Genomic DNA, 18244 nt, shown 5'->3' with positions numbered 1-18244 from the left:
TGATCCCATATGGGCAGATAGAACTTTACGGACTGAGCTTTTTTTCCATATCCTACTGTCATGCGTACTTCCAGGCATTTGTGAATCTTTCTGAACCGTCGCAGGTTGCCTGTTAATGCTTGCATAACATTAATGCTTGCATAAACTTTCGTATTTATATAGGAATCTCCTAATTTCGATGGTTTTGTAATTTGTACGTGAGTGCAATCCAAAGCGCCTATAACAGTAGGAATTTTAAAGCGCGATAACCACTTTTCTTGCGCTTCATTAACTTCTTCCATAGTTTCAGCAAAATGAATCCACTCCGCAGCCCGTTCATTAACTTTATTTAGGAGGTAATTAAACGTTTTCTCAACAGTTGTCCTGTTATCCCCGAAGTCTTCAGCAATACCTGACTGATAGCCAGGATCACTGAGATATCGCAAGAATATTTCCATCTTTAAATCCGATCTCAAAGCACCATCACTTGTTTCATTACTTTCATCTAAAAATGTCTGCACTAAATCCGCTACAGATCGTCTTTTAAAGCGAAGTAACTGTTTGTATTTACTTGGGACTAGTTTCTCGTCGCTTTTTGTGCGCTTTACACTCACGCATTTTCATAAAAGCTGCCATATCTGCATAAAAAAGAGTTTTAAGTCATCACAGGACCAACCTGAAATATGAGCAAGTAAATACGAAAAATATCGATAAGTATTCTGTTATATTCTCACAATTTCAAGTACTGAACACCGCAAGTATCCACTGGTAATTATAAGTGAATACTGGAGTTGCAAGTAAGTACTGGCGAAAGGCAAGCACAGTCAACACTATCAGTAAATACTTATTTTTAATTATCGTTTTCTTCAGTGATTACTTAAAAACAAGTAAAAGGTTTTACTTATTTTTATTCACTATAGCCAATATGTCGTCCAGAACAATGTAGAAAGTACGAGAAAAGCGGTCCGATTGGTTATTGTAAACGTCATCACCGTCGATCGATCACCTGCCGTAATGTTTTTCCAACGTACATTTTTTTTGTAAGAAATGGAAATATTTTCTCGAAGCTTTTCTTTCGCATTTCAGTAAAGATTTCGTTTCTAATATTTACGTTTAATTAATTATAATTGCTCAATATTATCATAATATATATTTGATTATATATGTATGTTTCATTTGTTAGAAAATGTTTACTAACCTAAAAATAATTCTCGTACCGTTAATGCATTTTTACTAACAACTTAATCTCTCTAAAAAGCTAGCAAGTTGTTTTTTTTTTTTTAATAAGTAATTAAAAATAAAGAATTGTATTTGTGTTTGTAAACGCAGATTTGGCACGTTAATGGTTTTGTAGTAAGTATAATTTTTCACAGTCGTTACCAGTAGTTTTGGAATTAGCTGTCGTTAAGTAATTTATTTTTATATCGGCGTCAATAAATTAGTTTTTAATCGTTATATATTTAAAAAGGATTCATCGCTTTCATTTATGTATGATTTTTGTTTGTTTGTATGAAGTGATTATTGATACCAATAATTCACTATTTGTCATGTGCGAGTACTTTAGACTATATGCTATTATAAAATATCAGTTATCTGTGATTTAGATGGTAAACATACCTCCCTTTATTTAAAAAATCTGTTTCTAATCCAGCATTTATATTTTTATTAGTCCTGATGAAGCAGAAATCTCTGCAAAAGCACTTAACGTTAAGGAAAAAGACTAAGCACTGGTTAATATTATTGTTTTGGTAGATTGAGAATTTATTGTTATAAAAAATTAACTAATTACAGCTCAGGTACTTGTTATATGATGTTAGCAGTGTTTCTAGTTACAGTAGCTAGAAAGCCAAGTAATAATTGTTTTCTAAAGCTGTCACCTCCTTTTGTCATTATCTTAAAAATTTATGTTATCAACATTTTTAGGAAACATTCTCCACACTGGCAAAATGTTTTTATTACTGAATGCTTTGAAATCACAAACAAAATAAAAAGAAGTTTCTAATTTCTTGGCCTGCTTTACTTGTATTATTTTTCAATACAATTGCAAAACTTGCTTATTAATTTGTTATTCACTATTTTATTAAAAATTGTACCAAACCTTTAAATAATATTAAATATAGCGCTATTATTTAGGGATAATGTAAAGAAACAATAAGTTTGTAATAAATAATGAAATACTTTTATAGTAATTCATTTATCACAGTAAAACCAAATAAGACAGTATTTACAAATAAGTAAATTATATTTTCATCATGTTAGTGTGGAGAAAGCAAAAGTGATGCATTGTTCCAGAGGTGAATTTTTTTCTCATCCTCTGTATTAAATTACTGTATGTTTCATAGGATAAAAATCCTTGGCAAGTATTTAGTTTGACATTGTTAATATGGCAACAATTTTGCTATAAGTAGACACCATGAATGTCATTTAGGCAGACTCTTGTTCCAAACAAGTCACACCTAAAAATGATGTCTTGCTCACTGACAGGATCCAGTTCCACATCAGTTAACTTAACCCAACACAGTGCAGGTGGTGCCGTATAAGTGACACTTTCACTTTGTTCAATATAAAGGCTGGCTGTGTAGTGGAAATTATTACGGTCAGAGAAGATAACATTGACTGTGCTGATTAATCTTCAACTGTTTCACAATCATTATAAAGACGGATATATTAGTGTAAGCTACAAAACACTATATTCCATTCATTTGAGTAACTGCATTCTTTACATTGCTTGTAATCAATATAGGACAAGCCAATAAGTAAATGATATTATTCACTTTAATGATGTGTCTGACAGGATTAGGCCAAAACATAGTTGCATATTATTGCTAATGCAATTTTTAATTTGCTTTTGGTTTTAGATTTTGATTTAACATTAGTATGTTTTATATCAGTATGTTTTTCCTTTGATGTTGATTGCTTAAAACGTAGCATGTTAACATCATCACGTATCACGTAACATCACCTCACATGTGTCTCACATCAGTTGCACATTAATGAAAAAAATAAACATTGGTGATAAATTATTAATAGAGTTTGGTGATAAATTATTAATAGAGTTTTAGAAGTACTAACATGTATTTTTTAATACCGTTTTGGCTCTTTCTACTGTTAATACATGTTGAGATAGATGACAAGAAGGGGGAAAAATAAGAAATTAATACATTAAAAGAATGACCAAGGCAGGTCTTAAGTATTACCCACAGATACAGTAACAAATTTTACTCGTTTCAGACTGCTTCTGTTTCATAATTTTTTTTTACACATTTCCACCACTCAGTTTCATTATTATTAAGGCATGAAAACATGATATAAAATTAAGAATTAACTATTCTTGAGCAGTATAAATTACATTTATATTAGCCTGAATAACTGAAATAATAAACATATTCAATTTTAAAGTGGAAAAATGTTCCTTAATAATAAAGTAATTGGTAAAGTCTCCTTAGTAAAGAAAAAAGGTCATTAAAAATTTCAAAAGAATATTTGTACTTTGACATTTTTAAGGAAACTTTTTAATGTCATAAAATCGTGTTAATGTATTTGCATAGTTTAAGAAATATTTCTTCCAGTTTATTTCATATTTTTTACTACATAATTTTTCTTGTTTTTCTTTTTGTGTATGTGTCTAATTTTTCTGAGACACTGTGTTGCATTACATGTAAAGCATATGAAAATGTAATATTTTATTAAATATGGTGTACTGTAATTTATTTTATTACAGAAATATTTTATTTAACAAATTAAAAATTAATTTGATACCTTAGTAAATGTTGCTTCATTGTTTCACATGTCTTCAGTTTTCCAAGACAGAAATTTAAAACAATTGGAGATTATAATATCAAATCCACAACCATGTCCATTACGGTTTAGGACTGTTTATCAAATGATTTTTTTTTTTTATATCACATTGCTAGTTTTAACAAGTTAAATCACTGCTGCCATGTAGGGAATTAGGCCATATTTATCTTTAAATTTGTAATTCAGTATGTTACAAGATAGCTTGTTTGTGAGATAATCAGATTATTTTCTGTTTGATATCTGTGCTTTTAAATTAAACGTTAAGCCTTTTATTTCAAAATATTTTGAAAATATTATGTAAATGGTTCATTTCTTCTGCTTTATATTTTACTAAAATCATGGTACTACTACAATAAGATTATCATCTGAAAAAGATTTTCACAATATTATTAAGCGTACAAATTTAATTTGAAAATAAACCAAAAGAAAGAAACAGACTGTATAAATTCATAAACGTTTTTAGATAGAAAAAATAAACCAAATTTAATCATTGTAATACTTTTGTAACTTGCATTTTAAGATTTTTGTGATTAGTCTTTGGATCTAAATAAATTTAGTTTATGTAAGTTTTTGTTTTTGTGAATGAGTGTCTATCATAGTTGGGTTTCTGTATATTTGAAAGAATATTTTTGTTGGTAGCTTTTTTACAGAATATTTTCTAACTTGACCATACTGTCTTTTTTTTAAGATAAAAATGATAAAAACTTTACGTTAATTCACTTTAAATTGAGTCAGTAAGTTTCAGTTCCAACTTACACTGGAAGCTTGAGTTTTGTTTGAATCCCGTTTTGAAGTGTATTCATTGATTATATGTTTGAATTATGTATGTGATTTAAATTATGTTTATTAATTTTGAATACTGTTTTTGGATATTTTGAATTTCTACATCTAATTTTTGTAATTTTTTATGTGTAGATTTTCATGTTGAAGTGTATGTTTGTGGGAAAATAAACAGTAAAGGATAATGACTAGACATTCTTGAGGATTCAAAATATACAACACACAGAAACTTTAAAAAGCCGTATTGTAAATGGGCAAATACAATTTAAAACTATACTAATACTATTACATAAAGAGGAAGAGGGTTTTTGTTTGTTCGTGATGAACAAAAAACTACTCCATTAACTGCAACCACATTTTTACCCATGTTTCTTGGCATAACTGTGAAGGATCTTAGATATATTTCATCTTGAAAATAAAAAAAATATGTAGTTGAAGCACAAATTTTAATGAATTGAATTAATGAACTGTGAGTCCCTATCACTATGTGAGCTGGGATTGAACTTTCAAATCAATCAATTGAATAATATTACAGAAATAATAGAATTAAATTTACATTAAATAAATTTAAAAAAATTCTGGTTAACAATAATTAGCTTCCCATGGGGACTGCGTGTGAAGCTAGAGTGGTACGGTATACGAGCACCTCGTGGGAGGCTACACCAATCATCACCATCAAATGATAACAAATGAGGTGCGCCTGGGGCTCTGTTTTGGGAGGTATAATGGGGTGCTTTTATAATATCTCTGCAAACAGTTGTCCGATTTTCAAAATTCAAATGGAGTATTTGTTAGTAGGTTGAAGGCTAATTTTTGCATGCATCAGGTACATTATTGATCTAACAGATCATGAAGGTCCCTTGCTCCGGGAAGCCTCGAGGAGCCCTGAGTTGGCTCCAGGAATTGCCTGGGCTGACCTGAGCTCTGAGGGTTCAGGTTCTGGCTAGATGGGCCAGTTAGTAAAATATAAGGTTGAGCATATCATAAACAATGAGTCCAAAACCTAATTCAACTGTCATTGCCACATCCACATTATAATGATCAATGCTCCCAGCAGCAGGCTCTAAAGAAGTTTGATTTAGAGTGAAAGTTAATTCAGATTTGGTTAAGGTTTTTTAACTTGCTTTAAAATAAATGCATTGTGGTTTATTTAAGAATGTTCAATGTATTTTAAACATGATACATCATGGACATCAAAATTTAAACTTTCTTTCTTTAGCAAAATATAATTTAATTTCTTTTTTTATTCCTCATTCTAGGTACACAAGCTCTAGTGAATTTGACATTTTTTGTCATTGAAAGTTGAGTAAAAATTCTTGAGACAAATAAAACAAACTTTTATTAAAATAAAAGACAACGTATTTACTAATGTAATTTATTAAATAACACTTATTACAAAAAAGGAATAATATTCATTAAATTGTTGGTTTAATACATAATTTTTGTTATATTTTAATAATATAATCACAAAAAATGATTATGATTATTAAATGTCTCAACATGCATTTTTTAATGCACATACATGCACAAATCACCCCCTAAGAAAAAAAAAAGTATAAACATTAAATCTAAATGTTTTATTAATTGATGATTGTGAAAACTGTGAGCAGTACTAATCTAAAATGAAGCTAAGAAGTAAAAAACAACAAAAACTATATTTTTCTTATTTTTAAACGTTTTTTTGTTGTTTTTTATTAACCGAAATTCTGGTTACTATAACCTAGAAATAAAATTTATTTAATATCAATGAAACCTTATCATTTATGAAATGACACCAATCTAGAAATGAAATACCTGTTATTAGTTTGTATTACGAATAATTCAAGGAAAATTTATAAATCAAGATTATCCAACTGATAAAAGGTCAGCCTAAAATGCCTGGATTGAATAAGGACAAACATTGAATACGTGCTTTACCAGAGTAATTTACAATATATATATATATATAGCACCATTATGATAATGAATTATAATTAGCCGATTAACTGAATAATTTAAATAGAAGATAACAAATTCATTTTTATTATTGTTTATCTTTTTTAAATACACCATATTTTTTTCATTTTACTGAGTTCTAATGATGTAAAAATTTGATTTATTTATATAATCGCATATAAGAATGTAAATTCATTACAATTATTGCTTGCAGTAAGTGGGTGCACATTTTACCAAAGTTACTAATAAAAATGAGACCTGAGTGCATGTGGCTAATGATAAAGACAATACTCAGTGTAGTGAATAGAAGGGGTCTAATGTTACCCTAAAGCAAATAAACTGCTGATACTGATGTTTTATTTTTCTAGGTAAAAAAATAACCTAATTTTAGTGTTCTATTTGTTTTCTTTTGACACTTTCGGTCAGATACGTGTTATTTAGATAAAAATTAGTATATCCATCTTCTAAATTAACCTCTAAAAAAAGTACTTATAAATTTACTTAAAACTAATTATCACATTTTTATATACATATATTTACAATCTAGAGACTTTTTAAATATAATTATGCATAGTATTTTACTAAGTGATGACAATAATAATAATAATAATAATGATGATGATGATGATGATGATGATAATTAAAACTATTAGTAATAATGTAGATATACAAATAAATTCTTTTCTTATTACCATAAAAAATAGTTTTATATTTAAACTAGTTCTAGTGTAAACAATACAATACGTTTTCTTTACTATATAAATGCACTACATACTAAATAACATAACTAAAATTAATAATTTAAACCATAAAATCATGTTTTATTGAAAAAGAGATTATTAGTTTTATTAATTCTGTGTTGGCTTCTGAAATTAATCATCTCTTGTTCATGAAATCTGATGAAAGTTTTTCCAAATATATGATAACTGTTCCAATCTTATTTAATATAATATGAAGCGATTATAAATACTGAAGAAATAGAAATCCAGCTAAGGATGTAAACTTACAGGGATAGTAAAACAAAAATATAAGGAGGAGCATTATAATTTTAATAAAAAATTTTGTATAATGAAGGAAAGAATGATAATAGCGATTCAAAAAATGAAGCAAACATAAATTACAGCAGGGAATCCTATTGACTTTTAATGCATTTGCCACTTTTTTATATCACATAACCATTTATTCATTTAACTTGAATAAGACCCAAATTGGGTCTTTTTATTCTGTAATCTACACTTTTTTTTGGATCAAATTAATTTTTTCAAAATTTACATTTACTGTGGGAATTTAAATTTATGTCCTATTATAGTAGTAGGTAATGTTAACCACTATATCATAGGGCCGAAGATTTATTTTAAACATGACCTCTATAAATTATTGACCCAGTTTCAGTCTTTGATCGATAATGGAAATCCTTTATATAAAAGAAAACTAAATTGAGTTAATTTTAATAATGACTGTATTTGGAATTTTGGTATTTATAAAAGGAAAAAGATAAATAAAATGGAATTAATTTTCTACCAAGTTTTTCATTTTTTATGTGATGAACTTTAAAATAAATTTTTTTGTCTCTAATCTATGAAATGAGATTTTAAGAGTATTTAATCTTACCGATTAATTAATGGTATGATAGTGCTGTTTTACAGATTTTAATTTGGAGTGAAATAAGTAAAACAGAATAATTTGTCATACAGACAAAAGGTAAAGGAGATGTAAATGTGTTGAAAGAGTTAATTTAATAGAGTCAAGAATGATGCTACAATTGAAATTAAAGAGATTAAACTGTTTCCTCAGTAAAAATAATACTGCTAAGGAGAATGAAATGTTTTAGAAGATTTGTAAAGAAGAAAATGGGTTAGATTAGATCAGCATTAGACAAAACTGTAACGATATCTTATTTTTTCATTATTTAATCACTTTCAAAAAATGTTAACTTTGACAAATTGTGAGTCCATCACCAATATCCTATGATCAGTCAATTTCTGATTTGGTGCTGATAGAAAATATATTATGAAAAATTGTTTTTTGTTATATATAAAATAAAAAGAGGATCTAGAGAATTAATTTGTTAACAAACTTCATTAAAATTTTATAATAAATTGATTATTATAATATTTTTTATATGCATATAAGCAAAACAGTTTTCCCAAATAGTATATGAAAATTTTCATAATGCTGTGTTTAGTTATATAATAAAACCTTCTTTAACCAAATCTGTTTATCCAGCTTTCAGACTAACCAAACCAAACTTAACCTAACCTTATCTGTTCTGTGGTTTGGTAACCAAAGCTCTGTGATGGGGTTAAATATAATGCTGTAGTAGAAACAAATATTAAAAAATGGAATATTGTAAGTTTTTTTTAAAAAAAAAGATATGAAGAGAAATACTTTTTATTACAAAATTTACGGTATTGATATTTTATGTCATTTTTTTACTTTATATTTTTACTACAGAATATGAATATATTAAAAAACAAACTATTATTCAAAGTTCTAAAAGTTAATCTTTTCATTTTTCTTCCTTGTAACTAAAATTATCCATTTATTATACATATTTTCCTGATCTGAAATTGGGTTTACTCCTTTCTTGTGATTAACAGAGGTTTTACTATAATTTGTTTAAAGTATTCCCATTAATTTTTACTTCTTTGTTGATTTAAAAATATATAATAATGAAAATTACATTGTTTGATGAATAGTAAACTATTTATTTATTTATTTCTTAATGTTAGTTGGTTACTGTTTAAAAAAAAAAATTCTCGGACTTTGTTAAATTCTATTTACTTTTGGTTTTATTTTAGATTTTTTCTGTGATATTAGTTGTAAGTTTTATTTATCTTTTAGAATAGTCGTCTTAGTTTCTTTTATTTCTTTATAAAAAAAAAAATCTGGGCGATGATAACGCGTCAATTTTTTTCGCCCTCAAAAAAAAAAAAAACATGGTTCGATACAGAAATGTATTAATAATGTATTATTATTCAAGCGCACCATTATTGTCTTTGAGGGTCATTCACTTTACCATTTTACATTATCATTCATAGTCACAAAAACTGAAAAGGAAAAGGGTTTAAGCTTCTCAAAAAATGTTTTGCCAGAATGGTGCACTAGAGCTCTTTACTATTCTTCTGATTAATATTATTGTATAATTTGAAGTTATAGAAAATAGAAATATATTTATATATATATATTAAATTTGGTACTTCAATATTAATTTCAGTTTAGATTAAAAAACATAATTTTCTCACTAATTAAATTCTTTTTCTTAATACGTGCCATCAGATTTTATTATTTAAAATAATATGCATTTTATTTAGCAATAAATTTATAGGATTTTTCAAGAGATAGAATTATGAAAATAAATAAATAACAAAAAAAATAATAAATTAAAAAAATAATTTTATCACTAATTAACCTCTAATTACTTTTTAAACCATGAAACTATTGAAATTAAAATTTTGTCACTATGTATTACATTTTTTTTTTTGTATATAATTCTATGTAAATTTGCCTTGAAATTACTTAAAAATTTACATACAGCTGGTGTTATAATATTTATTCATAATTGACTAATTTATACTTTTTTATAAAATTTTATTCAGTTTTATGTAGTTAAAAAGTAATATCACACTAATTCAGACACAATACCTTAATGGTATATAGGTACTATAATAATTATTCATTTATATTTGTACATAACTTATCAATTCATATCTGAAACAAAATTATTTTGTTTTTCAGTATATTATAAATACTGCGCTATTATTTAACTGTGCAATTATTTGAACTAATTTTACATAATATACACATGAATTTTCTGCAATATAACATTGCTCATGTCGTTTATGGTGAAAGTAATTATTACCATAAAAAAAATTAAAATAATAAAATTTCTTTTTGAATTAATAAAAATTAAATTTAGACGACCACTCTTAATTTTTCTAGCTCTTCTAATTCTTCAACTTTCTCAGTAGGTGATAAAAGTGAACAATAATAGACTTCCATTTCCTTTGAATTGTTGCTATTATTTGAGCTGTTACCTTCTTTTGCTTTTATCTTCTGAGGAGAAAATACCTCTTTTTGGAGGGCTTGGTCTCTCCAAACAGTTGATGGATCTCTCAGTTTAAAATCACGTGGTACACAGAATGTGATTGCAATGCTTACAATGATACATGCAACTCCTCCAATTAAACAAAGATAAATCAGTATTGTTACACTTATTGGAGCTACATTCAGGTATATGAAAAATTTTGTCATTGCATTCGGCAGGAGTCCATCCATACCCTGGAAAAAGAATTTACTTGTATATTATAACATAAATTTAATATATAATTTAAGACTTTTTATAACTGAAGATATTCTTTTGCAAATTTTTTGTTTTAAAATTTGGAGACATACTAAATGTATGAGAAGTAAACCAAGATAAATGTTATTATTTTGGTGTTTTCCTTAAAATTTAGTGTGTGGTACTCACAGCCAAAGTTAAGGAACAGAGCACAAATGTATAATTATCATGTAGGGCTGGTTGGACCAAAAAATGTAAATTTATATATGCCTGTTCAGTTGCTTACTGTTTGGGATATACTGACTGTATCATCCATGAACTTCAAGGCCAAGGAAAAATTGGCTCATCAATGGTGAAGTTTTGTGAGACCTAGCAATAAGAGCTTTTTATAAAAAGTAACTTAAAATATTTTATGCACACTAGGGTAAACTGTTTTTAAGTAAGGTTTTCAGATAAATCACACTTTACTAAGATCTGATCAACACTCTTAACACTTTTATTTATTTACTAGTTTAATTTTTAATTTTATATATGATAAATTGGTCGATTCATTGATTTTATATTACAGGGTGTACCATATAAAACGCAACCCAACCTTATATTGGTAGGTATTGAAATAATAAAAAGGCATGTGTAAATGTAATTATTATTATTACCATCCATTACCTTACATTTAGAGTAAATGTTGGAAGTGGCCGCCATCTTCTTGAATACAAGCTTCAATTCTTTTTACAGCGTTTTTTGCAACTTTTTTCAAAGTTTGTGGCTGGATATTTAATACAGCTTGTTCAATATTGACTGTCAATTGTTCAAGTGTTCGTGGTTTGTTGCTGTAGGCTTTTTCTTTGAGGTAACCCCATAGAAAAAAATCCGCCGCAGTCAAATCTGGAGATCTTGGTGGTCACAAGCCCTGACCGATAACACAATTACCAAAGAATTCCTCAAGAAATTCAGAAGTTGAACCTGCGTAGTGCGATGTCGCACCGTCATGTTGTAGCCAGCAGTGTCTGTCTTCCTCTTCCAAGAGTGCAACGAACTGAAATAAAATATCCTGATATCGTTCTGCATTAATGGTGTACTCGAAAAAGATAGGACCGATTATTTTCTTCCGCGATATCGCGCACCACACGCCCGACTTCTGCGGGTGTAATTGTTTTTCGTGATAAACGTGGGGATTTTCAGCACTCCAAATTCTACTGTTTTGGCTGTTTACGTAGCCATCCAAATGAAACCGTGCTTCATCTGTGAAAAATAACGAATCCATAACATTAATTCCCTCACGCAGAAATCGACGGAACCGTTGACAATATTGTAGCCGTTTTTCTTTGTCGGGCCCAAGAAGTTGATGAACCGTTTGAATGCGATAAGGTCGTAATTGTAATTGTTTGGTCGTCCGATGAACAATTGATTTAGACAAATTAATTTCAGCAGACAAACGTCTGATCGATTTATTTGGCGAGGCGAGTAATCGGTCTTTGATTTCGGTGACTGTATCTGTATTCAACACTGACGCAGATATTTTGTGTTCCTTGTTATTAACAGAACCGGTCTCTCTAAATTTTGCAACTAACCTTAATACTGATGTTTTGTTAGGAGCTGGTTTATCTGGGTACTTATGGCGAAACAAATCTTGCACTTCAACCACTGATTTTGTACTGAAGTATGACTCAACAATGAAAACACGTTCATCCAGCGAAAAGACCATTTTGTCTCTAGCATTACACTGAACGTTATGATCGCATTGTTGTTACTATCGGTAGTGTTCTACAGCGTCGCCGCGATGTTCAGATGTTGGACGAGTCCATTTCAGTAGCGAGTAGGGGAGTAAGCTTGACTTTTGAAATTTCATAGATGAGTGATTGATGGGTTGCGTTTTATATGGAACACCTTGTAGTAAGGATTAGAAACGAATTTCTAAATCTGTCTGTGAACAGGCAGGTGTATTCTTTACCAATCCAGAGGGAAGTGGTTGAGAAATGCTAATAAACACCTGTTTACCTGTCTGTTCTGTAATAGGTGGATAAATTTAAATGCAGTTTTTACAGAATTATTTGTAATTTCATGAAGAAGATATATGGATATTGAAATATTAAAAATATTTAACAATTAATTTATAACATCGTGCAACACATTCTTTTATGTATGCAACAATAATTAATTTACTGGGGTTAGCTGATGACACTGACAGATAAAAAAAACATTTTTTTATGTTTCCCTAAGTGTAATACCATTTTGTGAGTGGCTTTTTTGCGTACATTACAAATCTGTAAATACAATTTTTCTATCGCCCTTAGTTTTAAATAAATTATGCTTAAAAAAAAAATTAAGGAAAAATATAGTTAAAATCTGTGAAATTTATAATTTTGCATGGCCATACCTATTAGAATGTTTTCGCTGATGCTTTCTTTTAAAATAGTATCAGGCACATCCTGAATTAATGTCCAACAGTAATTGGCTAGCATGTTAATATTCCATTTCCCTTTATAGCGGCTTTCCATAACCAAAATATCTTGGTGGAAACGTTCACCATGTTTGTCATTTACATCTCCGAGGTTGTCTGGGAAAATATCCAGATCTGAGTGGAGAAAATGTATTTTCAAAGATATATTACATCCCACAGCTCTGTATGAAGTAAGAAATTGATTAAAAATATTGTGGTAATTGTTGGATTTTTGTTTACAGAAAAACGTTTTACAAACGTTTTTAAATGAAGCCCAAGCTGCATCGAGTTAAATACATCATCTTTGACTAACTCTCTTTGAAGACCAACAAATATTCCATCTTTAATTTTTCCTTCAGTTACATTCGGAAATTTCTGCCTGATGTACAAAAATCCAGGACTATCCTTCATTGCTTTTACAAAATTTTTCATTAGTCCTAGCTTGATATGGAGAGGGGATAAAAATATTTTTTTGGCTTCAACCAGGGGATTATGAATAATATTTTCCCCATTTGGAGTTAAGTTGTCTCATTTCTTCCACCCATTGGTAACATAATGTTTATCCCTAGCTCTGTCCCATTCACAAAGAAAACACATGTACTTAGTATAGCCTAACTGCATGTCTAACAAAATAGTTAGTTTTCAAATCAACATATATATTCCAGCTATGTTTTTTATAATTTATTTTTTCAATAATGTCTTTCATCATATCGTATGTCTCTTTCAAATTAATACCTTAAGCGATTGGTATCGAAGGATATTTTTTACCGTTGTGTAATAGAACTACTTTTAAACTATGGTTGGATGAATCTACTAAAAGGCTCCAGTCCTCAGGTTTATAAACTTGTCCTAAGTGCAACATAAGCTCATCAATATTTGTGCAATAAACAAAATTATATTCATCAATAAAGTACTAAGAAAGTTCTTTTTGTCGGCTTTAAAAGCCCAAAATTTTTGTATTTTTTGAAGTAAATTCCAACCTTGCAGTCTTGATCCTAATAGTTCAGCTTGATTTTTTGATAAATTGAAATCCCTAACCTAGTCATTTAATTCACCTTATGATATAAGATGTGGCTTATCGGAAGATAAATCAAAATCATTGTTGTTTTCTTCAGTACTGCCTGATTCTTCATTGCAGCTTTCGAAACATACGTTCACAGGTGGCTCAGGAACGAATAATTTCACTGTGAGGTACAGGCCTGATTGCAGATTGCAATGAAGGATATTTAATAGTATGTTTAGATTTTTTAGAAATTCCACACACACACTTGTTAAACAAAAGTAACAACCTCTTACATGATCCTTTGGTTCACGTCAAACTATAGGTACACCAAATGGTAAAGCCTTCTCTGTACCTTTCAGCCATCCTCTTAAATATACAGAACAATTAGTGCATACTATCTGAAGAGCCCACATCTTATCCTGGACACCAATTTTACACCAAAAGTACAAATGATATGCTTTTTTAATTAAAGGTGTAATGTTTTTTCTATTTGATTTTATGGTAAACTCACCACATACATAACAAAAGGCATCCAATCATTTACACAATTTTGAGGTATTATGACACTGCACTGTTAACAAACTTAAGACAGCAATAAGACTGAACAAAATTAATTCATTCCTAAATCCAGTGCTTAATACAAACAACACAGCTGTGTTTTCAGCTACATGCTTTGACCTGCCCAGACACGATTAATCTTGTCCATGAAGGCTCACTCTTCAGTATTAGATATGATGTCAAAATATGTGAGTATGATATGATTTAATTCTTTGTATAGTATTGTTTATTTATAGCTTATAAATTATGTTAACAAAGTTAAACAATAAAAAATGAGCTAACAAAATATAATATAGGAACTTAACATGCTAACTATATGTTGAAAAATGAAAAAATCCTTTAGTTAAAAATTAAAAATTTTTCAAAAATGGTGGGTGATAGAAAGATTCTGAGGTTCATATTTGTTGTCAGCTTCAAAAAAAATATTGAAATCTTGTATCGCATGTTAGAAAACAAAATTATGTTTATCGGTGTAATCATTCCCTCCCTACATTTCACATATATGTATAAAATATCTTTTATATTATTTATTGTTAACAATTTATATGATTATTCAAAGATATAATTGTACTAATTATTACCTCAAATGAATGAAACCCTTTTTTTTGGAATGATTTTTTTATTTAATACTTGAGTACATTTTTTTTTTTAAATTGGTACTTGTAATAAAATAAAATTTCAGTTTCAGTATTGCTTAGATGGAGAATATTCTTGATATTAATACATATAAATTAATATAAATTGTTTAGCATAAATATAAAAGTAATTGCGATTAAAATTCAGAAAAGTACACAATACAGTTTGAATAAGTGTTTGAGAATTACTTACTATATCTGACCAAAGCATAGGTATGACTATATTTGACAGTTTTCCACAATTGGTCATTGATTGTAGATTTCCCAAAGCCAAATTAATTTGAATCTTTACTGATAACTTAAGAGGCAAACCAGATTCCTGGAAACAAAAAGTAATTTATTATTAAAACTATTTTTATATGACTGTAAATGGAATACATAATCTCTTCCTCATATTGTTACAGTGTGGTATATAATTTGAATAGTTTTAGTCAATAATTCATAATGGTGTTATGTGAGGATGAAATTTTCCTTTGGTCTTATTCTCCTTAATTAAAACACAGAAAAAGATCTTTAAGGGTAATTTGTAAGAAGTCATACATATGCCCTTCTCAACCCCTCTTTTGGCACTTTGGTTATTAAACGACAGATGTCATTTATTACATCTGTATAACACAATTTTGTGTATAAAATTCATTAAAAAATAAAACTTTTAGTGTTAATAATATAAAACTTTAAAATAAACTTTTTAAATAAAACTTTTAGTGGTGTTAAGGTTGGGTGATGAAAATATCATAAAATAAAGTTAATGAGAAACTTTTATTTACACATTTGTTTAAAAAATTTTCCTGTTTTTCATAGAGTTTTTTCTGAATCGGTGTACAGATCATATTTTATTATATGGCAGAAGATCCTATTTTTATGCTGTCAACAAATTTCTATGTTTTTAATTGACTTGATGAATAAATAAGGGGTACACAGATACACTGATGTAAATAAGAGTAATTCTAAAAACATTTTGTGAACTGGAAAACTGTTTAACGCACGTATCAGGTCCTGGACAAGACAATAAACTATTATCTTTGTCCTGAGGAACTAATTGATCTTTATGGTTTGCTTTTCCAGGTGATTGCCAATCCCATAAGAAGATAGCATCCTCCAAACCAATGAAACTTGGCTGGTATGGTGAGTTTGGTTGTGGACCTGTCTGGCGACTTAATTTTAATTCAGACTGGTGTAAAAAGCCAAACTCTGTTCTACCCATTAGATAAAGCTCATCCCATACTTCTATAATCTAATTTAAACACACACACATATATATATATATATATATATATATATATATATATATATAAATTTTATAAGCATGTTTAATAACAGAATTAGCATTTAAAATTATTTTTATGCTCTTTTTTAAAGTAGCTAATATTACTGCTTTAAGATACTTACAGGGTTTACAATAAAGTAGGTTGTATGTTTTGATGGATCAGGTTTCATTCCATCCACCTGTGTAATAAGGTGTGGGTCTGAATGAAGGAAGTGTGGGTAAGATAATGCTATTGGGAAGCCTGTAAAAAAACAAACATTTGTTTTAGTCATTAATTAGTTATATTATGTTTTTATTAATTAAGAAATGTTTAAGTAAATCTGATTTATTTATTGTCTGTTGAATCTACTGCAAACATATTATAATAAAACAAACCCTGATTTTACTGCATCCTGTTCAACGTGTATATAAATATGTGCTCAAAATTATTTTTTAGTAGTCTTTTTGAGTTGTTAATTATTTTGTTGTAATTTTTTTTGTTTAATGTATTTACTGTATAATTATTTCACATACTACTTGTATTTAAATAATTAATTTAATTTTTTATCACATATATTTTTAATCTTATAATTTGTTTTAATATTAACAATTTATCTTATAAAGAATTGATCTGTATAATGTATTATTATGTACTGATCAGAACAAAAGATATATTTATTAATTATGTAGTTAGGTATACATTTTTGATGAGTTGCTTGCTGTTTCTGAAATGCAGCTGTATAACTGCTATTTACCACTCATTCTTATATTTTTTATTGCTTTTTTAAAACAAGTTTTAATGCAGAAAAAATGTTCTGCATTTCATAATTCTCTTCTTTTACTAGCAATGTCTAGATAACTCAAGGTCATTACTTCCTGAATATCTCAGAAACTAAACAATTTAACGACAAACAAATCTTGTGGATCCTCCCAACACATGTCAGTATGCAGTAAAACTGCCTTTTCATTTAACTAAGAGAATGTCATTGCTCTCTCTTATAATAACTTTTATGTGAAGACTGGTTACTATTATAGATCACATGAATGGAAGGTCATCTTACATTGGGATGTTAAAATTTGGATAATCAGTACAACATGATATAGAATATGCAGATATTAAATGTCATGAATTGTGGTTGGGGGTTAAAATTATATGAACCTAACATTTTGAGAAGCTAAGTTGCCTTTGTATTGGAAGGCTAAACAAACAGCAAAGCACACACAAATAACTGGTTAGTATCTAACCATAGGTTGTGAAAAAAATAATTTACCTAGTGACTTCCTTTTCTAGTTTCCTTTGAACAAGCTTTCTTGATGTTAAACACATTTAATCTAAGAGTCCTTTCATTGCTGGAAACATTTTTTCTATTCCTCATTTGGAATTGATAACAGATGTACTGTCATGTTCTCATTATGTCTTTCAGGCTATCAAATTGGAACCCTATAAACAGCATCTTCAGTTTGAGGAACACCCAGAAATCACAAGAAACCATGTTAGATGAGAAAGTGAGTGGTGAACCTGAGGAATTCTAGAATTGACCAAGAAATCCTAAGTTAGACATGACATATGGGCAAATGTATTATTGTG

The 18244-nt window shown here is 28.5% G+C and overlaps 1 protein-coding gene across 2 annotated transcripts in view; it reads right to left on the bottom strand.

Moving 5' to 3' along the window:
- Window positions 1-5916: 5916 nt before the first annotated feature.
- LOC142323574 (scavenger receptor class B member 1-like) overlaps window positions 5917-18244 on the bottom strand; it is a 223831-nt gene continuing 211503 nt past the window's right edge. For both annotated transcript variants that reach the window (XM_075363392.1, XM_075363391.1), the window contains exons 6-8: window positions 16800-16918; window positions 15604-15729; window positions 5917-10773 (exon numbers count right to left, since the gene is read on the bottom strand). In XM_075363392.1, coding sequence (XP_075219507.1) covers window positions 10408-10773; window positions 15604-15729; window positions 16800-16918 — 611 coding nt within the window. In that variant the 3' untranslated portion in view covers window positions 5917-10407. The remainder of the gene's footprint in view (window positions 10774-15603; window positions 15730-16799; window positions 16919-18244) is intronic.

The sequence above is a fragment of the Lycorma delicatula genome, chromosome 4 (genome assembly GCF_047948215.1).
Source record: "Lycorma delicatula isolate Av1 chromosome 4, ASM4794821v1, whole genome shotgun sequence".
Classification (NCBI taxonomy): domain Eukaryota; kingdom Metazoa; phylum Arthropoda; class Insecta; order Hemiptera; family Fulgoridae; genus Lycorma; species Lycorma delicatula.
This window is presented reverse-complemented; position numbering and strand designations above follow the sequence as displayed.